A 23167-nucleotide genomic window follows, 5' to 3' on the forward strand; every position below is an offset into this window, starting at 1 on the left:
AAAAGCATCAGACAATATTTAAATGATGGGCATGGCTGTATTTCTTTTTTAAAATTTTTTTAAAATTTTATTTTATTTTACTTTAAGTTCTGGGATACATGTGCAGAACATGCAGGTCTGTTACATAGGTATACATGTGCCATGGTGGTTTGCTGCACCTATCAATCCATCATCTAGGTTTTAAGCCCCGCATGCATTAGGTATTCGTCCTAATGCTCTCCCTCTCCTTGCCCCCCACCTCCTGACAGGCCTGATGTGTGAAGTCCCCTCCCTGTGTCCATGTGTTCTCATTGTTCAACTCCCACTTATGAGTGAGAACATGCGGTGTTTGGTTTTCTGTTCCTGTGTTAGACTGCTGAGAATGATGGCTTCCAGCTTCCTCCATGTCCCTGCAAAGGACATGAACTCATTCTTTTTTATGCTGCGGCTGTATTTCAATACAACTTTATTTATGAAAAAATTTATATACATAGTTTGCCCGCTCCTGATCTGTAGCTTGAGGGAAAAAATTGTAGGATGGGGAAACAGCTCAGACAGTTGTGACTCAGCACTGCAATATTAGGTAGCCATTAAAAAACAGTAGTTATGAGAATTCTCTGAACATCACCTTGATTATAACTATGGAAAAATTTGATGAATGGGAGCATGGAAACAATGCAAAGTTGATGAGATGACTGGAGGTTTTTTTTTTTTTTTTTTTTCTTTTTCATAAAACTCAGAAAGGAAGACATAAATCGGTAATCCCAGAGATGTCAAGCCTTGTAGCATCTGAGCGTGGGGGAAGATTTTGTTTTTGTTGCGGGGATGAGGTGGTTGGGGCATGTTTTTGTAAACTCAGTTTAAACCACACGTGAACTGATCCTACAACATGCCCACTGCACTTTTCCAGGTCGCTCGAAATCACTGGGTCTTACAGTGGCCTGGGCAGGTGGTTATCTGTGTCTCCTCCATCTTTTGGACCCAGGAGGTGTCCCAAGCCCTGGTGGAAAATACCTTACCGGTAGGTGAGCTTGCTGCGAAGCTTACAGAAGAGATCCAAGCATCAATTAGGATTTGAATGATGTATAATTAGAGTAGCCATGTTTTGTTGTCTAAACAAAAATCATTTGGGCTCATAGCATCACAGACATCAGGGTTCCCATGAGGACAGTGGGATGGAGAATTTGGGATTCGAGCTGTCCTGCAATTCTATGGTATGAGACCTCTCCTAGTCCTTCCCAGACAGAAATTCTGGACTACAGGATTCTAAGTCTTGTACCCTGGGCTTCTAGGGGCCAACCTGGCAGAATTTCCACCAAGGGAGACCTCCTGTATTCTTCCTAAGCCAAGGGGCCACTGAAGTGCTGGGAGCCACCATGCTTTACCAAATATTTGTTAAATGGATGAATGAAAACTTCATATTCAGCCTTTCTTCCATGGTCTCATTCCCCATGAATATCTCACCAGATCTCCTTTACTGCTCTTAGAGGATTGGCTGTGTATTAGAATATGTTTTAATTTCCTATATTTTGCTGTATAAACTGAAATTAGAACATAAAATTTGGCCACTGTTTAAACTTATACAGATTCCATATTGATAAATCCTAATAGACATATTGCACTGTACACATGCAAACTGCTTTCACGTACATCTTTTCCAAGTTTAGAAACTCTAAAATCCTCTGACTTTTGTGACAGTATCTCTGACTTTTTGTGATGGAGGCGGATTCATGTGCCCCAGTTTTCCCACCCATAGATAGGGAGAATGTTTCCCATCATATACCAAGGCCCTAAAGGAAGCAGGTGTTGACACAGAATAATCACCCCTCCCTCCCTCCAACCATTTATTATTCATTTAACAAATATTGGTTTGGCATCTGCTCTGTGCTGGTACTGCTGCTAACAAAGGTAATTAGATGTGAATGAGACAGACATAGTCCCTGTCCTCAAGGATTTATAGTCTAGTGGGGGAGAGAAAAAGGCTCTTGTATAGAACTGTGATAAGGAAAGAACAGACATCTAGTAAGTATGGGAAGGGAGGGAGGCAGGGAGGGAGGGAGGGTTTAAGGAAGGAAGGAAGGAAGAAGGGAGGGAGGGAGGGATGGAAGGAAGGAAGGAAGGAAGGAAGGAAGGAAGGAAGGAAAGGGAAGGGAGGGAAGGAAGGGAGGGAAGGGAGGGAGGGAGGGAAGGAGGAAGGGAGGGAGGAAAAAGGAAGGAAGGAAAGGAGGAAAATAGGAAGGAAGGAAAGAGTAAGAGAGTGAGGGGAGGGAAGTTAGGATTAGGGAAGATTTCCCAGAAAAGTGGTGTCTAGGAGGACACCTGAAATATAAGTAGGGATTAGCTGAGCAGAAAATAGGAGGGAGAGTGTTCCAGAGAGAAGACCTGGAGTATGCAAAAGCCTGAAGATGAAAAGCATGGTGTATGCCAGCAGGAAGACACTTTGGTCTAGAATAGCTGTGGAATAGCTGTGTTTAGGAGAGATGTGGGGAGAAGCCCCAACAGCACATACACTACCTCATTTAATCCTCAACACAGCTTGAAGAGGCAGCTATGATCATCTAGATTTAGGGCAGGATATGGTGGCTCATGCCTGTAATCCCAATAGTTTGGGAGGCCAAGGCAGGAGGATTGCTTGAGACCAGTAGTTCAAGACCAGCCCGGGCAACATAGTGAGACCCCCTCTCTACAAATAGTTAGCCAGGAGTGATGGGGTGTGCCTGTGGTCCCAGCTACTCAGGCGGCTGAGGTGGGAGGATTGCTTGAGCTCAGGAGGTCAAGGTTTCAGTGAGCCATGTTTGTGCCTGTGCACTCCTGCCTAGGTGACAGACCAAGACCCCATCTCAAAAAAAAAAAAAAAAAAAAATCTGCATTTGACACACCAGGAGACTAAGACTTGGAAGCTTAAAATCATTTGCCCAGAGCCACATAGCTAGAAAGTAGGAAAGGCAGGGTTTGAACCTAGGGTGGTCTTACTTTTTTTCCTTTTTAAGTTTTCTTTTTCTTTTATTTTTCTCCTCTTTAATTTGAAATAACGTGAAACTTACAAATAATGCTGAAAATATAATACAAAGAATTTTCATATATCTTTCATCCAGATTCCTCATATATTAACATCTTAGACAACCATTGTACAGTTATCCAAATCAGGAAATCAACATTGATAACGATTTTATTCTCTATAAACCTTTCTAAATTGGCTATTTTAAATTTTGTCATCTTGAAAAAGAAATGACAGGCCGGGCGTGGTGGCTCATGTCTGTAATCCCAGCACTTTGGGAGGACAAGGTGGGTGAATCACTTGAGTCAGGAGTTCGAGACCAGCCTGGCCAACGTGGCGAAACCCCATCTCTACTAAAAATACAAAGATTAGCTGGGTGTGGTTGTGCACAACTGTAATCCCAGCTATTTGGGAGGCTGAGTCAGGCTCTGTCTCAAATAAATAAATAAATAAATAAAATTAGCCAATTGCCCTACTATCTTTTTTTTTTTTTTTTTTCCCCCGGTCCAGGATGCAATCTAGTCCAGGATGTTACATTTTGTTTTTATAGCTCCTTTGTCTCTTTAATGTGAAAAAGTTTCCAATTTGGGAGGTTAATTCTGATTTACGGTATATACAGTGAAATTCACCTTTTTTAGCATATGGTTCTCAGTTTTGATAAACACATGCATTTGTGTAGGCACCATCACAATCAGTATATAGGACAGTTCCACACCATCCAAAAAAATGTCCTCAGGCCCTTTGTAGTCAGTTGCATTCTCTACTCCAAGTCTCCAGTAACTACCAAGGTATTTTCTGCTCACTCCTGTAATTTTGCCTTTTCCACAATAGTATAAAAATAAAACTATGGAGTATGAAACCTTCCAAATCTTGCCTCTTTCAGCACAATGCATTAGGAATTCATTCAGAGATTAAGGACTGGGGTAAGGAAAAGGTAGACTTGAGGGATGACACCCAGGAGTCTGGCTTGAGCCATCCGGTGGTCCATGGTACCATTTCTTGACACAGGGATTACCAGAGGAGAGTCAAATGTAACCAGTTGTCCCCTCCTCTGCCCCTGCCAGAATTTTCTGAAAAAGAGCAATGATCAGATTGCACAGATTGTCCAGCTGGTGCGAGGGAAGCTGAGCAGTGGAGCTCGACTCACGCTCGGGGCCCTCACGGTCATCGATGTCCACGGTAAGCCAGTGGGCTTCCCCTATCATTACTGACTGTCCAGGAGAAGCAGTCTAGTCTTGCTCATCTCAGTTCTCCTGGATGGAATAATTCAGGGTTTCCTTCCTCATTAGGGAGAGCTTTCTCCAACTGAGAGTAAGATGGAGGAGGAAGGAGAGAAGCCAACGCCGAAGGGCTCTCCACCTGTGTTTCCTCTCCCACCCCCAAACTGATTTCCAGGAGCCCTCCAAGCAGGGCCTGTACTGAGACAATGATGGCCAAAGTCATTTCTGAGCTTCGCTAATGTGGAATCCTTTCCTTGGCTAACTGTAGCTAATATTTTTGCATCCTTGCTAGGTGCCAGGCTTTGTGCTAAGTGGTTGACATACATTATCTCATTTTCTTTTTTTTTGAGACGGAGTCTCACTCTGTAGCCCAGGCTGGAGTGCAGTGGCCGGATCTCAGCTCACTGCAAGCTCCGCCTCCCGGGTTCATGCCATTCTCCGGCCTCAGCCTCCCAAGTAGCTGGGACTACAGGCGCCCGCCACCTCGCCCGGCTAGTTTTTTGTATTTCTTAGTAGAGACGGGGTTTCACCGTGTTAGCCAGGATGGTCTCGATCTCCTGACCTCGTGATCCACCCGTCTCGGCCTCCCAAAGTGCTGGGATTACAGGCTTGAGCCACTGTGCCCGGCCTCATTATCTCATTTTCATAGACATTTCACAGATTCAGAACCTGGGGCTTAGAGGGGTAACTAACTTGCTGAGAGGCACACAGCTATAATAGTAAGCAAGAGAAGCGCCTGTGTCTGTCTGCTTCCAAGCCTAAGGGACTGGAAATGGGCAATGTTGCAAGCAGTGGGTGGTGAGAGAGGATGCCTTCCAGCTCCTCCTTTAAAAAAAAGAGGAGGAGGAAGAGGAGGAGGAGGAGGAGGAAAAACTGGTGTCTTTATATAAAACAAACCACCCCCACACCCTCTCTCCATCACCAAGGAAACTAGGGCTGGACCAGGCTGGTTGCTTGGGAACAGAGCCTCTTGCTCACACACCCAGCTTCCTACTGGCATTTCATGGCATCTCATTCCCCTCAGGTTAATGCTCACTTCAATCTGATTTCATTAGGTAGACCAGCATAACATCAAGGAGAGAGAAGGGAAAATGTGCTCTTCATACAGCTACATACTCAGCTGTTAGGAATAATTGGTGCAGATGTGGTTATTACTGCCCAGGGTACCTGAGTGTGGTTGGGTTCACAAACACAAGCATGCATGTATGCACACACGCATGTACCCACACACATATACACTCACACACACATGCAAGTGCACATACACACACTGCATGGTGAAGGCATCCCCAACTCAATCCCTTGAAATTCACTTTCCTCTTGGATCCCTCAGGCATACCATACTCCTGCCCTATACCCTCTTCCTTGGGAGAAGGTATCAGGTGGTTCCCCTGTATATTTCCCCAAGAGCCAGGAGGAGAATTAAATTCCTTGGGAAGGAAGAAAAAGCTGTGGATATAATCTTCTTCAAGGACTCTTCCCTGCAGGGTTTTGGATTTTACTGTAATAAAGAAGACTGTCACAGAGAGGCAGGAAAGGTTCAATGGAACCAACCCTTTGAAAAGTCCCTTAGGCTTGGAAGCAGACAGACACAGGCGCTTCTGTTGCTTGCTATTATAGCTGTGTGCCTCTTAGCAAGTTAGTCACCTCTCTAAGCCCCAGGTTCTGAATCTTTTGAGTCTGCTGTACTAGCTCTGAGATCTCCATAGCTCTCCACCTGAGTTACCAAAAACATAATGAATGATTCTCATCAGCCTAGATCCACTCTTCAACTTCAAGGCCCCTGTCACTTGGATAAAATTAAATCAGGGCTTACAGTCCCATGAGAGAAAAGAGAAAAGCTAGAAATGTATATCTTCCAGCTGGTTTCTCAGGCCTCCAGATGGAAAGGATATATCTAACCATGGATTCTCGGGCTTCCTTCCCCTGCTATATAAGGCTATGCTGATTGCATTCTCCTAGGATATCCTAGGGGCCTGAAACAGGACCAAAAGGGTTATATTGGAAATAGGATGGCATTTGGAGTCAGTATGCATTGCAAAGCCCTCTGGCTCAGACTTCCAAGAATTTGGGGATGATAACAGTATCTAATACCTGTATAACATTTTCATACGCCAAGAACAGCTCTCTCTCTATTGTGTCTAGATGTAGGCATGTACGTATGTGCATATATATTCATTTAATCCTCATGATAACCCTATAATGTAGGTACTATATGATCCCTATTTTACAGATTACACAACTGAAGAACAGAGAGGTCGAGGAACTTACCCAAAGTCACACAGCTAGGTTGTGGTGGAACCAGAATTTGAACCCAGGCAGTCTGATTTCAGAGCACGCACCTTTAATACCTCTGCTGTACTGTCTGAGAGAAGACAGTGAAGCAGATTCTCTGCCTGGTTTTGGGAGAAAGCAAATACCAGCTTCTAACAGATATTGCTGGCTGCAGGGTGGGGGTGGGCAAGGAGGCTTGAGAAATCTAAAATTGTCTGGGCCGGGCGCGGTGGCTCACGCCTGTAATCTCAGCACTTTGGGAGGCCGAGGTGGGCGGATCACTTGAGGTCAGAAGTTGGAGACCAGCCTGGCCAACATGCTGAAACCCCATCTCTACTAAAAATACAAAAAATTAGCCAGGTGTGGTGGCGTGCACCTATAATCCCAGCTATTTGGGAGGCTGAGGCAGGAGAATCGCTTGAACCCAGGAGGCGGAGGTTGCAATGAGCTGAGATGACGCCGTTGCACTCCAGAATGAGGGACAGAGCAAGGCTCCATCTCAAAAAATAAATAAATAAAATAAAATTGTTTGGAGAATGGGGGACCTTGATAACATCCACTTCTAACTGAGGAGCTTACGAAGATGGAGAGTTCTGATGGCTCTGTGTGTGTGTTTCTGCATCTGTGTCCCAACAGCCCGCGACGTGGTGGCCAAGTTAATTGAGGACAGGGTCTCTGATCTGAATGATTTCCAGTGGATCTCACAGTTGCGCTACTACTGGGTGGCCCAGGATGTACAGGTGCAGATTATCACCACAGAAGCCTTGTATGGCTATGAGTACCTGGGAAACTCCCCTCGGCTGGTGATCACACCCCTCACAGACCGCTGCTACAGGTACACTCTGGAGCTCCTAGATCTGACGGGTGAATGGAGAACTCCAGGGGAAGAAGACTCTGGGGAGGAAAGTTAGGGATGTCTTGGGTTACCTTTACCCTTCACACTTCAGATTGTTAGATTCTCCATAGTCCCAAAGATAGGCATGCAAAGTAGGTCTTCAGGCTAGAAATGAGAACCCAGTAATAGTTCTAGTGCAAATCAATATGTTTGAACCAACAAGTGGAATATTGGTGCACGTCCATGAACATGGCACAGGACTTGACGTAGAGGGCTCTCCAATGGCAGGAATCAAGATGGTACCTGGAGATCCTATGGCCATAAGATAGACAAGAAGTGAGGTCAAGAACGCAGCCAAGGGGTCTCTATGCTCTGCCAGCCAGTCTCATGAAAATATCTGGCCATTCTGTGCTCAGCAAAGTGCTCTGACATTTTCTGTGGAACTCAGCCTTTGAGATCGGGATTTTGTGAACTTGTCGGTTTTGTGATGTTTAGATGTTCTTTGCTTTTATATATTTCCTTATAGTGGGAGTTTTTTAGATTGCAAAAATAATGCTTGGGAATGTTTTCTCCCTTCAAAATCCTCAACCACTTGTTTTTTTATGGTCATGATTTTTGCTCTTCATTCATGTATTTATTCCACTCATTGTTCAACAACCATTTTTTGAAGTTTCCTGTGTACCATGCATGACCTCAAGAAACCCTAAATCTAACTGGGGGGTCGGGAGAGACATATTCAAATGATTACAAGATAGAGTGCTAAATGAAAACATAGAGACTCATACCAAAGGCCATGGAACCACAGTTATTACACCATTCATTTCTAACATATATCTGGCACCTATTACATGCCAGGAACTGTATTAATTTACCAAGGTTATGAAATGCAATCAAATATGATTCCTGAACTTAAGAGTTCATAGTCTAGCTGGGCATGGTGGCTCACAGCTGTAATCTCAGCACTTTGGGAGGCCAACGTGGGTGGATCACTTGATCCCAGAAACTTGAGACCAACCCACCTGGGCAACATGGCAAAATCCCATCTCTACAAAAAATATGAAAATTAACCAGGTGTGGTGATGTGTGCTTATAAGTCCCAGCTACTTGGGAGGCTGAGATGGGAGGATCACTTGGGTCCAGGAGGCCAAGGCTGCAGTGAACTGTGACCATGCCTCTGCACTCCAGCCTGGCCGACAGAGTGAGAACTTGTCTCAAAAGAAAAAAAGAATTCATAATCTAGTTGGATAAATATATTTATTTTCACCATTCCATTAGCACTGGTGATCTTTGGAATGTGGAGTTTATGAGTATTTTCACTTTTATTTTATATATACATATATTCATTTATTCATTCAAACACATATTTATGGGTGCTACTCATGTGCTGGGCTCTGAGGTTACAATGCCAAGTAAAATAGAAATTTTTACAGTGATGTTGTATTGCTCATATAATCGGGAAAATTTTTAACGATTTGGTTGGTGCAAAAGTCATTGCAGCTTTTAGCATTACTTTCAATGGCAAAAACTGCAGTCACTTTAGCACTAACCTAAATATTTGTATGAGTCAAAATAAATAAAAAGCCAGTTTCTTTCCTGGGTCTTAAACCTCAAGCACTGAAGTCCTATTTTCTTCCCATAGGACACTGATGGGAGCTTTGAAGCTGAACCTTGGGGGTGCTCCAGAGGGTCCAGCTGGGACTGGCAAGACAGAAACCACCAAAGATTTGGCCAAAGCCTTGGCTAAGCAGGTAAGGAAATGCCATCTATCCCCTCCCTCCCTTCCAGGCCCTCTCTGCACCCCTATTCTGGGAAGTAAGCATGAAGTTTAAGATAGTTTAGCATTAACAGGCAGCGTGGACCCCAGCTCCTTCAAGCAGAGCAAGGAGAGAGGAGCCCACTGCTGTTGAATGGTGCAGGGTTATTCAGATGGGATGCAATCCACCCTGAATGATACCCACATCCTCCCTCTTTCTAGTGTGTGGTCTTCAACTGCTCCGATGGTTTGGATTACAAAGCTATGGGGAAGTTCTTCAAGGGGCTGGCACAGGCTGGAGCTTGGGCGTGCTTTGATGAATTCAACAGGATCGAGGTAACTGCCTCTAGGCTGCAAAACAAAGAAGCTGTGTGTGGAGGGGCCTTTTTCTTGGCTCTGCACCCCTTAATAACAGGGCCTTATGTCTCTTGGATGGCAGACATGAGAACCTCCAAAGCAGGTACTCAGTGAATTAAACAGAAGGAGTCTCAAGGAGACAGATGCATGTTTTATACACATATCCCCATTTCTCCATCATATTAATTCATTCACTTGCCCATTTCAAACTATTGAGCAACTACTATACATCAGATATTCCGCATAAGTTCATGCTGCAAAGATGAGCATGAAATGGTTGTATAGCAAGGCACAGAGGCTCACACCTGTAATCCCAACACTTTGGGAGGCCAAGGTGGGAGGATCACTTGAGCCCAGGAGTCTGAGACCAGTCTGGGCAACACAGTTGAGACCCTGTCTCTACAAAAATAAAATAGCCTCAGCTGTTCAGGAGGCTGAGGCAGGAGGATTGCTTGAGCTCAGGAGTTCGAGGCTGAAGTGAGCTTTGATGCAGCCACTGCATTCCAGCCTGGGTGAGAGTGAGACTTTGTCTCTCAAAAAAAAAGATGGTCTTGGCTGGGCGTGGTGGCTCACACCTGTTATCCCAGCACTTTGGGAGGCCAAGGCGGGTGGATCACCTGAGGTCAGGAGTTCAAGTCCAGCTTGGCCAGCATGGTGAAACCCTGTCTCTACTAAAAATATAAAAATCAGCTGGATGTGGTGGTGAGTGCCTGTAATCCCAGCTACTCAGGAGGCTGAAGCAGGAGAATGGCTTGAACCCAGGAGGTGGAGGTTGCAGTGAGCCGAGATCTCACCATTGCATACCAACTTGGAAGTGAAACTCTGTCTCAGAAAAAAAAAAAAAGGGGGGGTCTTGCTATCTAGACTGTTACAATCTAGTAAAGGGAAATAAAAATTTAATGAAACAAATACCAACATGATAAAAGTCTATAGTAGAAGTACAAAAGACGTATCACAAAAGAGTATATAATTCTGTTTGGATGATGAATGAAGATCAGGAAATATAAAAATCTCTGATCTTTGAACCAATATGAATCGATAAACACAGAATACCTACTGTATGTCAAGTACTATGCCAGGTGTTGAAACAAAGAGAAAATACTATGGAAACTATTAACGCACATGCACACACGCGCAAACCTATGTTCTTTTTTTTTACCAAAACCCCAAATCATGCTCCTAATTTTTTTTTTTTTTTTTTTTTTTTTTTTTTTTTTTGAGACGGAGTCTCACGCTGTTGCCCAGGCTGGAGTGCACATGCTCCTAATTTTGAATGTGCAGGTGTGGTTGGTTTCCGGGTGATTGGGTTCTTTCTTTGCTATGTGGGAGGACTCTGGTAGAGTAGGGTGGTTGTCAGACAGAAGCAGGAGCTCCTATCAGCCGGGCATTCTCACCCCAGGTGGAAGTGCTGTCTGTGGTCGCTCAGCAGATCCTCAGCATCCAACAAGCCATCATTCGGAAGCTAAAGATGTTCATCTTTGAAGGCACTGAGCTCTCTCTGAACCCAACGTGCGCTGTGTTCATCACCATGAACCCCGGCTATGCTGGCAGGGCTGAACTGCCTGACAACCTCAAGGTAAATGCCAGCAGATATACACGTAGGGTATGCTGTTTAGAATAGAAACCTCTGGGCCGGGCACTGTGACTCATGCCTGTAATCCCAGCACTTTGGGAGGCTGAGGCAGGCAGATCACCTGAGGTCAAGAGTTCGAGACCAGCCTGGCCAACGTGGTGAAACCCTATCTCTACTAAAAATACAAAAATTAGCCAGACATGGTGGCCAGCGCCTGTAATCCCACTCAGCTATTCAGGAGGCTGAGGCAGAAGAATCGCTTGAACGTGGGAGGTGGAGGCTGCAGTGACTGGAGACAGTGCCATTGCACTCCAGCCTGGGAGGCAAGAGTGAAACTCCACCTCAAAAAAAAAAAGAAAAAGAAAGAGAAACCTCTAGAGGTACCTACCTGGGGGTAAATTTATTCCCCCGTCCCCTTGGATGGAAGTGGTAAGAGAGACCCAGCCATACCCATATCTACTGACTTTAGGACATGATCTATCCCCTGCTACTAATGCATTCTGATTGGAGCCCTGGAATCTTATTCAGATGGACCACTTCTCTCTGAGAAGAGAAAATAGTCAGGGTGATGCTTCAAGTGGCTCCTCCCCTCTAGGTCAACATACGCCAGTGAAGGCCAAGATAGAATTTGGATCCACATTTCTCTCTCTCTCTTTTTTTTTTTTTTTTTTTGAGATGGAGTCTCATTCTGTCCCCCAGGCTGGAGTACAGTGGCAAGATCTTGGCTCACCACAACCTCTGCCTCCCGGGTTCAAGCGATTCTCCTGCCTCAGCTTCCTGAGTAGCTGGGACTACAGGCATGCGCCACCACACCCTGCTAATTTTCATATTTTTAGTAGAGACAGGTTTTCACCATGTTGGCCAGGCTGGTCTCAAACTCCTGACCTCAGGCGATTCACCTGCCTTGGCCTCCCAAAGTACTGGGATTACAGGTGTGAGCCACCAGTCCCAGCCACATTTCTCATTTTTTACTGCCCAGTAGTTGTAAGCACCCCCTGCACCCATCCCAGCCAACAGCCATATTAGCTCATCACAAGCAGCTTTCACGATGCCGTGGTATAGTAGAAAGCACCCGGGCATGGTATCAGGAAGCCTGGATTCTAGCCCTGGCATTAGCTCTAACTAACTGGGTGACTCAGGCAAGTTACTTCTCCTCTAAGATCCAAGGTAATAATGCAATAGCTGGTGTATATTGAACACTTACTATGTGCCACATACTCTTGTAAGCACTTCACTTGCATTCTATCATTTATTCTCATGATAACTCTATGAAGAGAGTAAAGTTAGTCTGTTTTGAGATGAAAGAACTGAGATCTACAAGGGTTGTATAACTTGCCCATGCTAGTCCGGAGCAAAACAGGAACTCAAATCAAGGTCTGTCTGGCTGGGCACGGTGACTCACGCCTTAATCCCAACACTTTGGGAGGCTGAGGCGGTTGGATCATCTGAGGTCAGGAGTTCAAGATCAGCCTGGCCAACATGATGAAACCCCATCTCTACTAGAAATAAAAAAATTAGCTGGGCCTGGTGTTGGGCACCTGTAATCCCCGGGTGTTTGGGAGGCTAAGGCACGAGAATTGCTTGAACCCGGGAGGTGGAGGTTGCAGTGAGCCAAGATCGTGCCACTGCACTCCAGCCTGGGCGACAGAGACTCTGTCTTAGAAAAGATCTGTCTGACTTCTTCTGATACCTATTGGTTCTGCATTCCTAAATGACTTCTGATGTCCATGTTGAACACTGGGAAGCTCCAACAGTTGAGTGATGCTATGAGGTGTCCTCATTTGGCATAGGAGAATGAGGTGTACCAGCACCTAGGGCCTTCCACAGAACCACTGAGGGACCGAAGGTAAGTAATGACATGTACCTGCACAGGGCCAGTAGGGAGGTCGGCTGAGCCATGCATTGGCCAACTGAGGATGGTCCATCTGCACTTACTTGTCCCCCAGTCCTGCTTGCCTTGATTGTCACTGGAGTGGCCTGAAGGACCGTGCTACTTCCCTTTGCTTCTGTGGATGTGCCTTCCCTCAGTATTCACTGCACATGTTCCGAGTCTGATTCATTGTTTCTTTTCCAGGCCTTGTTCCGGACAGTGGCCATGATGGTGCCAGATTACGCCCTCATTGGAGAAATCTCCCTCTACTCCATGGGGTTTCTGGACTCCAGAAGGTGTGTTTCATGGGTTTTCCAGTGCATTCTAAAGGGCTTTAAATAGTGGCTTTTTGTGTGTGTGGCAGATTCAAGGTGGTTTGCCCATTGGGATAAAAGAGAGAAGCTTGAGAAACTTGCTTCAGCTTACTGGATGGTCTGAGAGCACATAGCCCTGGCCTTGGTCTTGCCCCATTTCTGATGGGGAAATGGCCCAGATTCCTAGGGCAGGGCCCCGCTCTCTCTTTACATACACCTGAGTTCTATTAGAGAAAGTAGCTACTTATATCTTCCCCACGCCTCACTCTGACACATCCATACCCACATTACTCAATGGCTTAAGGCAACAAACAAGCCCAGGTACCGTGGCTCACATCTGTAATCTCAGCACTTTGGCAGGCCAAGGCAGGGGATCACTTAAGGCCAAGAGTTTGAGACTATCCTGGCCAACATGGGGAAACCCCGTCTCTACCAAAAAATTCAAAAATTAGCCGGACTTGGTGGCACGCACCTGTAATCCCAGCTACTCGGGAGGCTGAGGCAGGAGAATCGCTTGACCCGTGGAGGCAGAGGCTGCAGTGAGCTGAGATCTCACCAGTGCACTCCAGCCTGGGTGACAGAGTGAGACCCTGCCTCAAAAAAAAAAAAAAAAAAAAAAAAAAAGCAACACTATAAAACATATGCAATTATTCCAGAATTGAAGAGGAAAAATTATTAATATAACGTTTATTGCCTCCAATTAACTAGGTTGTCTCTCATTCAAGTATTGTCCAGTTTCCAAGACACACACTTATACGCAGATCGGTGTCTTCGTGTGTGTGTGTGTGTGTACACACATACATGTAATACATGTACCAAGAGTTATGAATAATCATTGCAAAATGGCTTGTATTGCTCTCATTCTAAATTTTATCACGTCAGTTGACTTTCTGTTACAATGAATGTCTTTATGGCCTGGGTGTCTTTGTTTATAATCCAAGGGGCTGCAGAAATTCTCAATAGAATGATATCACCCTTCCTAGGCCAAGAGGCTGCCTCAGTCATATGACATTTAACTCATTTGTTTTCTTTCTTTCTTTATTTTTTTTTTTAGACGGAGTCTCGCTCTGTCGCTCAGGCTGGAGTGCAGTGACCGGATCTCAGCTCACTGCAAGCTCCGCCTCCCAGGTTTATGCCATTCTCCTGCCTCAGCCTCCTGAGTAGCTGGGACTACAGGCACCCGCCACCTCACCCGGCTAGTTTTTTGTATTTTTTAATAGAGACGGGGTTTCACCGGGTTAGCCAGGATGGTCTCGATCTCCTGACCTTGTGATCCGCCCGTCTCGGCCTCCCAAAGTACTGGGATTACAGGCTTGAGCCACCACGCCCGGCCTAACTCATTGTTTTCTATAGTAACCAGGAATGCATTGATTTGCTCACTCAATTCATTTATTTATTTAATTAGCAAACCTTAATTGAGCCAGCAACCTTATGCCCAGCCCTGTGCTGGGTGCTGGTGAACAACACAAAGTCTTTGTTTTTAAACGAAATCAGTTTTGTAAAGAGGATCTCTTTGAGAGAAAAGTGCATAAGTATATTAGTTAGGGTAATACTGACCCCTGAATCTCAATGGCTTAGCATAGCAAAGTTTATTTTTCACTCGCTGAAAATCCCAAATGAGTCTACGGCCATACCACACTAAACGCAGCCGATCTTGTCTGAAAATCCAAAGTGGGTGCTTGTGATCAAGGGCATTTCTCCCCCAAGGGATGGTTACTTACAGTTCATGGTTACTTATAGTTACCATGGTTACCCAGGTTGCTTATAGTTCATGGCTACAGCCCATGAATGGCACAGAGGCTGTCGCGGAGGAGGTTTTCGTGGGCCTGCCCTGCCATTGACATATGTCAGTCACTATCATTCACATTGCACTGGCTGGAACTCAGTAGCATGTGGCCTCCCCTGACTGCACGGCAGGCTGGGAAATGTGGTCCATCCGTGTATCCAGGAAGAATAAGAAACCCAATTCAAAATTTAATATACTCGGTACACAACACATGTACACTTATGTGCACTGCAGTGTGTGCGTAAGTATGCAGTGCACGTAAGCATCTGTGTGTTGTGGGCTGAGTGTATTACAATTTGTACTGACCTTCTTAAATTTAAAAAGTAAAATGGACATTGAAAAAATTATAATGCGACAGAAATGAAAAAAGTGAGTTTCCCCTCGGTAACCCATAGTTCCACTCTCCAGGAGTTAATATCCCTGATAGTTTGATATGTTCTTCCCTAACTTGTGTGTGTGTATATGTGTGTGCATACATTTATATATACATACAGAGGTATAAAACATACAATTTCTTCCGGGCATGGTGGCTCACACCTGTAATCCCTTCGCTTTGGGAGGCTGAGGTGAGCAGATCACTTGGGGTCAGGAATTCGACACCAGCCTCACCATACAATTTATTTTAATGTAATTTTTATTTTTGTAAAGACAGAGTCTTACTCTGTCGCTCAGGCTGGAGTGTAGTGATGCAATCACAGCTCACTGCAGCCTTGAACTCCTGGGCTCAAGAGGTCCTCCCACCCTTAGCCTTCCGAGTAGCTGGGATGACAGGTGCCATGCTACCGTGCCCAGCTCATTTTTAAATTTTTCTGTAGAGACAGAGCCTCACTATGTTGCCTAAGCTGGTCTTGGACTCCTGGCCTCAAGCGATCCTCCCGCCTCAGCCTCCCAAAGTGCTGAGATCACAGGCATGAGTCACTGCACCTGGCCAAAAACATATGATTTCATATACCATACATGTTATACATATATGTGCACATGCTTTTTTTCATGCTTCCATACCTCATTATGGTAACTCTGTTAAAAGACCCTTAAAGGACAGGGCTTCTCCATCAAGTCCGTGGGCAAGCCTGATTGCTTTTGGGGCAAGAACAAGGATATTGGGAATGTCTGCTGGGCAGGATGTGGTCCTCTGTGGGTGTCTCATACATGTCTTTGCCCTCCTAGTCTTGCCCAGAAGATCGTTGCAACCTACCGCCTGTGCTCGGAACAACTGTCCTCTCAGCATCACTATGACTACGGCATGCGTGCTGTCAAGTCTGTGCTTACTGCTGCAGGAAACCTGAAGCTCAAGTATCCAGAGGAGAACGAAAGTGTCCTGTTGCTCCGGGCATTGCTTGATGTCAACCTGGCCAAGTTCTTAGCGCAAGATGTCCCTCTGTTTCAGGTATGTAGTGGTTCGGAACCTTGGCTGAGGACCAAGGCTCAATGTTGGAAGATGAAACGTTGTCTTTGGTGCCTTCCCCATATCCTCTTCCATCTCCTGACATCTTCCCTTCTTTGGCCAGCATCTCTGCCACCTGATACCCTCCCTACAAATGTTAAATAATGAGTGATAGCAAACATCTCTGCCTGATTTTTAATAAAAATGGTTTCGCCGATAGGATAATATTTGCTCTTGGGTATACATAAGTGTTTTTATCCAATTTAATTAGTTTCCTTTTGTTATTAATTTAATCTTACTTGCCAGGCTCTGAGCTTCATAAAGACAGAAGTCATGACTATCTTCTTCATCCTAGTACAACGACTGGAAGATAATCCAGACTCACTAAATATTTGCTGACTTCTAAAATTATTTGGGGGAGAAATTATAGGGTCTTTTTTGTTTTGTTTTGTTTTTTGAGATGGAGTTCTGTTCTGTTGCCCAGGCTGGAGTGCAGTGGCATGATCTCGACTCATTGCAACCTCCGCCTCCTGGATTCAAGTGATTCTCCTGCCTCAGCCTCCCGAATAGCTGGGATTACAGGCACGCACCACCACACCCAGCTAATTTTTGTATTTTTAGTCGAGACGGGTTTTCGCCGTGTTGGCCAGGCTGGTCTCGAACTCCTGAACTCAGGTGCTCCACCCACCTCAGTCACCCAAAGTGCTGGGATTACCAGCATGAGCCATGGCGCCTGGCCAGAAATTATGTTGTATAGTGTTTTCATTTGTAATTTTAGACAAGTTTTGGTGTAAGAAAAATGAGGTCTGGGCCGGGCGCGGTGGCTCACGCCTGTAATCCCAGCACTTTGGGAGGCCGAGACGGGCGGATCACGAGGTCAGGAGATCGAGACCATCCTGGCTAACACGGTGAAACCCCGTCTCTACTAAAAAATACAAAAAACTAGCCGGGCGAGGTGGCGGGCACCTATAGTCCCAGCTACTCGGGAGGCTGAGGCAGGAGAATGGCGTGAACCTGGGAGGCGGAGCTTGCAGTGAGCTGAGATCCGGCCACCGCACTCCAGCCTGGGTGACAGAGCGAGACTCCGTCTCAAAAAAAAAAAAAAAAAAGAAAAATGAGGTCTGGAATTTTTCAAAGATTTCTGTTGTTGATACATCTCATTTTAGGAAAATGTTGAAGTCACGTATCTGATACTTAATCCTTTTCACTTTCTTTTAAATTCTTTTTAACAGGGAATTATATCTGATTTATTTCCTGGAGTTGTTCTTCCAAAGCCAGACTATGAAGTTTTTCTGAAAGTGCTGAATGATAACATCATAAAGATGAAACTCCAGCCAGTACCTTGGTTTATAGGGAAAATTATCCAGGTTGGTTCCTTAACCCATGTAAATGTGCCTGTTTTACTGTTTGCTGGAGTCAGCAAACAGTAAAGACTTATAGGAGACTGGAACTGAAGTGACAGCAATCAGAGGTGCCTGTGTAGAAAGGCAAGTAAAACATTAGCTGAGCGTAATGGCCCATGCCTGTAGTCCCAGCTACTTGGGAGGCTGAGGTGGGCGGATGGCTTGAGCCCAGGCGTTTGAGGCTGCAGTGGGCTATGATCATGCCACTGCATTCCAGCCTGGGTGACAGAGTGAGACCCCAACTCTTAAAAAAAAAAAAGAAGAAAGAGGGCCGGGCGCGGCGGCTCATGCCTGTAATCCCAGCACTTTGGGAGGCCGAGGCGGGCGGATCACAAGGTCAGGAGATTGAGACCATCCTGGCTAGCACAGTGAAACCCCGTCTCTACTAAAAATACAAAAAATTAGCTGGGTTTGGTGGCGGGCGCCTGTAGTCCCAGCTACTCGGGAGGCTGAGGCAGGAGAATGGCGTGAACCCGGGAGGCTGAGCTTGCAGTGAGCTGAGATCGGGCCACTGCACTCCAGCCTAGGCAACAGAGCAAGACTCCGTCTCAAAAAAAAGAAAAAAAAAAAAAAGAAGAAGAAGAAAGAAATGGAGGTAAAACAAACAACCAAAACCAAAAAATCCACTTACTCACTCCATCAGTTTTTGTGTGTGTGTGTTTGTTTGTTTTTGAGACGGAGTCTTGCTCTGTTGCCCAGGCTGGAGTGCAGTGGTGCAACCTCGGCTCACTGCAACCTGTGCCTCCCAGATTCCAGTGATTCTCTTGCCTCAACTTCCTGGGTAGCTGGGATTACAGGTGCATGCCACCACGCCCAGCTAATTTTTTTACTCTTTTTGTAGAGACAGGGTTTCACCATGTTGGCCAGACTGCTCTCAAACTCCTGACCTCAGGTGATCCTCCCACCTCAGCCTCCCAAATCCCATCAGTTTTGTGCTGTGAGATTTTAGGCAAATTAGTTCACCTCTTTTACCCTCAGTCATCTGTAAACTGGAGCAATTTTGAGAGAAGAGGTGTGTAAAGCGCTACACATAGTACCTGATGCTATATCATTATCAACTCCACCATCTCCGCCATCATCGTCAGCACCATTGGCATCAGCACTTCCCAAAGACACAATGCGAGTTACAAGTGAAGTTCATGTTAGGACCCAGGTCTCCAGATTCTGAGATCACACTGCCTTGTGGTAAAAATAATCACTTTTTCCCTACTATATTAGCAAGTGAGCTAGTTTTTGACACAACTCATTTAACCCAATTTTGAACCTTAATTTATGATTGAGATTTTGCAGAAGGACCATTCTTTAACTAGGCATGAGCTTTAATTTTCAATATTTTATTACGAAACATTTTAAACATGCAGAAAATTGGAAAGAAATGTACAGAGAACACTCATGTACTCACCACTCAGATTTTACAATAAATATTGTATACTATTTGCTTGATTATTTATCCATCCATCCATCTTACTTGTTGATGTATTTCAAAGTAATTTGAAGACCTACAGATGAACTTTCATATAGCTTAGTACCAATTTACAAAAACAAGGTAATATTTTCAGAAACAAGGTGTCTGGAGCTATCTGCCCTTTTGCATATTGACGTCACAATGTGAGGAGGAATGTGAGAGGCTATGAGTGATTAATGTCTTCCTCTCTTATTCCTTTGTTTTTTATTTTAGACAGAGTCTCCCTCCATTACCCAGGCTGGAGTGCAGTGACATCATCTCAGCTCACTGCAACCTCCACCTGCCAGGCTTAAGAGATTCTACTGCCTCAGCCTCTCGAGTAGCTGGAATTACAGGCATGCGCCAGTATGCCCAGCTAATTTTTGTATTTTTAGAAGACATGGGGTTTCACCACGTTGGCCAGGCTGGTCTCAAACTCCTGACATCAAATGATCCACCCACCTTGACCTCCCAAAATGCTAGGATTACAGACGTGCGCCACCAAGCCCAGCCTTCCTCTTATTTCTGATGCACAGTCAAGCTTTCAAACCTACCTGAATGTCAACCCTACTAAATGGTTAGGGATTTTGTCTTGTTCTCTGCTCTGTAACTTTCAAACAGTAGCTTTCAAACCTACCTGAATGTCAACCCTACTTAACGGTTAGAGATTTTGTTTGTTTTGTTGTGTGCTCTGTCTACAGCACCCAGAACGGTGTCTGGCACATAGTAGATGCTCAACAAATATTTGCTGAATGACATGTGTTCCTCTCTCTACCATTCCCATTGTCACTACCTTCATTTAGATGCTTCTTATTGCTTACCTCCAAGGTGAAAAATAATAAGAATTTATCTTTAAAATAAAAAGCTGCTTGTGTTCCCTTTCTCTGAGGGAGTCATAGTCTAAAGGAGGAAATTTTTTTAAGCCATGAAATTCACATAAATGCAAATGACCAAAGCAGATCTCAAGAAAGAAAGTTTCCAGGAGAAACACAGTTTGCTAAAATGACCGCCATTTTCTTTTTCTCTTTAAAAGTAAATGGCAATAGTGTCATGAAAATATTAGAGGCATTAAAGTCAAATAGCTCTGTCTGCAAATTCTGGCTCCATCACTGATGAACTTGGGCAAGTATTTAACCTCTCTTGGGCTCAGTCTTACCATTTGTAAAAGGTGGTCAGTGATATTGGAGTAGATTAAATAATTTGGGTTATCAGTTGATTCATAACATAGACAAGGTACAGAGCAAATGGTAGTTCCCGGCCTTTAAATAATCTGAGATGCATACATATATTTATTCATCTGAAAGATATGTGAACTGTAGATTACGAAAAGAACCGTAGCTCTCCAGAGGTAGAAGCGACTGTGAGAATCCTCTTCTGACTCCTCATTCCTCATTGACTTCTGACTAACTCATAATAGGGGAGCGTTGCAATGATTAACTTCTTTTATGAATGATGTCTCCTCCCAGATCTACGAAATGATGCTGGTGAGACATGGTTACATGATTGTGGGAGACCCCATGGGCGGCAAGACCTCTGCTTATAAAGTGTTGGCTGCAGCTCTCGGCGATTTACACGCAGGTGAAGCTCACATCCCTGGCTTCCAGGGAGGACAGAACTCCTCGCTCGGTTGGCTGGCTCCATGGAGATAATGCCAGGCTGCTAGTCTTATCAGGTCTCGATCGTGACGTCAGAGCTAGAAATAGAACACGACACACAGATGTCTGCAAGCAGAAAATAAAGGGTGGGGGTGGGGTGCTTCTATAATAACAAGGGATTTCGTGTGCATATCATTAAGGCCTGGAAGAATTTTCTCAAATGCCAAGCAGTGGTTTCTCCGAAGGTCCCCCAGTGAAAGAGAAACTCTTGTCATTGGCCTTAAAATTAGTCTCAAAGCAAATCATTGCATGGTTTTGCTGCTTCTATTCTTCTTTCCCTGTTCCCTTCCTTTTAGTTTTTCCCCTCCCTCCCTCCCTTCTTTCCTTCCTTTTATTTTTTTTTTTTTTTTTTTTTTTTTTTTTTGAGACGGAGTCTCACGCTGTTGCCCAGGCTGGAGTGCAGTGGCGCGATCTCGGCTCACTGCAAGCTCCGCCTCCTGGGTTCACGCCATTCTCCTGCCTCAGCCTCCTGAGTAGCTAGGACTACAGGCGCCCGCCACCACGCCCGGCTAATTTTTTTTTTGTATTTTTAGTAGAGACGGGGTTTCACTGTGGTCTCGATCTCCTGACCTTGTGATCCGCCCGCCTCGGCCTCCCAAAGTGCTGGGATTACAGGCTTGAGCCACCGCGCCCGGCCCTTTCCTTCCTTTTAGAGTCAAGGATAGGAGCTCCTACTTTTGAATCAGACTCAGACTTGGGCAAATGACTAAACCTGTCTTATCCTCTGTTTTCCCAGCTGTAAAATGGGATTGTTGTGAGAATTAAGTGACAGTATGCAGGTAAATAACTGAGCACAGTGCATACTCAACAAACAGAAGCTATGTTTATTGCCAGAGAAACAATTGTGGCTTTTGTCTGTGTGAGTGTCTGTTTGTTTTTTGTTTTTATAAAACGCAAATCTGTAGTTTTATAAAAGCATTTCCTTTTTGTGCACGCATTGCTTCAAGTTTTTCATTAAAAAATTTTTTTCTAATAACATTTGATGATTGGTTTTTGAGGTTATGTTTTGGGGGTTATCCTAGCCTTAATAACTAATTTGGGCATCTCAAATTTAAGTAAAAATTTTAAGGCAGAGTACGGAGGCTCACACCTATAATCCCGACACTTTGAGGTGCCGAGGTGGGCAGATCAGTTGAGCTCAGGAGTTTGCGGCTGCAGTGAGCTCTGATTGCGTACTGCACTGCAATTCCAGCCTGGGCGAGTGAGACCCAGTCTCAAATAATAGAATATAATAAAATATAAAATATTTTTAGCATTGTAATATGCTTTAAGAAACTGAGTGAAGAAAGAGGAGGCTACCACTGTGTTTGCCTCAGGATTCTGCAGAATAGTTCTTTTTTATTTATTTAATTTTTTAAAATGTTTTTTAGAGATAGGGCAGTGGCACAGTCCCGGCTCACTGCAAACTCTGCCGCCTGGGCTCAAGAGATCCTCCTATCTCAGGCTCCCGGGTAGCTGGGATCATAGGCCTGTGCCACCATGCCCGCCTAATTTTTGTATTTTTTGTAGAGACAGGGTTTTGCCATGTTGCACAGGCTGGTCTCGAACTCCAGAGCTCAAGCAATCCTCCTGCCTCAGCGTTCCAAAGTGCTGAGATTACAGGCATGAGCCACCACACCTGGCCCAGAAGTGCTGAGGTTCTTTATTTAGTTCATGGCTCAAGCACTTCAACCTTTCCCTACTTTGAAGGATTCCACGAAAGTGTCATTTTTGGTTTGTCTGTTATTAAATACATATGCTGTGCCATCCATCAGCGTGTACGTTCCAGTTGAGTTTTAATACTCCAGTGTGTATTTCTTGGGAACAAATGACATTTCCTGAGCAGTCAAGAAAGATTTCGGCACCAGGCTAGCCCTTCAGAGACAGAAAAGTAACTATCATTTTTCAGAACCTTTTTACCTGTCAGCTGTTTCCTGTTTCCTTATCAAATCAAAGCCAAGGTTCTGATCCGTTCTTTTCATTTTTAATTTCTTTCTTCAGCCTGTTTGAGTTTGAAAAGCCAAGGTTCTAAGGGTGGCTGTGAGAGCAGGTACATAGAGGGCTGATAATAGGTATCACTTTCCCTTCCTGCTTGAGTTCTGTGAGGGCAGTCAGATGTCTTTAGTCCTGGATTTTTTTTTTTTTTTTTTTTTTTGAGACAGAGTCTCACTGTATCGCCCAGGCTGGAGTGCAGTGGCATGGTCTCAGCTCACTGTAACCTCCACCTCCTACCTCAGCCTCCCGAGTAGCTGGGTTTACAGGCATGCACCACCACCCCCAGCTAATTTTTGTATTTTTAGTAGAGACAGGGTTTCACCATACTGGCCAGGCTGGTCTCAAACT

The 23167-nt window shown here is 44.8% G+C and overlaps 1 protein-coding gene across 2 annotated transcripts in view; it reads left to right on the forward strand.

Moving 5' to 3' along the window:
• The window catches only part of DNAH3 (dynein axonemal heavy chain 3), a 207683-nt gene that overhangs the window by 90652 nt on the left and 93864 nt on the right, over nt 1–23167 (forward strand). For both annotated transcript variants that reach the window (XM_050772636.1, XM_050772637.1), the window contains exons 26-35: nt 890–1000; nt 4042–4156; nt 7108–7306; nt 8946–9054; nt 9282–9395; nt 10816–10992; nt 13064–13155; nt 16127–16346; nt 17576–17710; nt 20657–20768. In XM_050772636.1, coding sequence (XP_050628593.1) covers nt 890–1000; nt 4042–4156; nt 7108–7306; nt 8946–9054; nt 9282–9395; nt 10816–10992; nt 13064–13155; nt 16127–16346; nt 17576–17710; nt 20657–20768 — 1384 coding nt within the window. The remainder of the gene's footprint in view (nt 1–889; nt 1001–4041; nt 4157–7107; nt 7307–8945; nt 9055–9281; nt 9396–10815; nt 10993–13063; nt 13156–16126; nt 16347–17575; nt 17711–20656; nt 20769–23167) is intronic.

The sequence above is a fragment of the Macaca thibetana genome, chromosome 20 (genome assembly GCF_024542745.1).
Source record: "Macaca thibetana thibetana isolate TM-01 chromosome 20, ASM2454274v1, whole genome shotgun sequence".
Classification (NCBI taxonomy): domain Eukaryota; kingdom Metazoa; phylum Chordata; class Mammalia; order Primates; family Cercopithecidae; genus Macaca; species Macaca thibetana.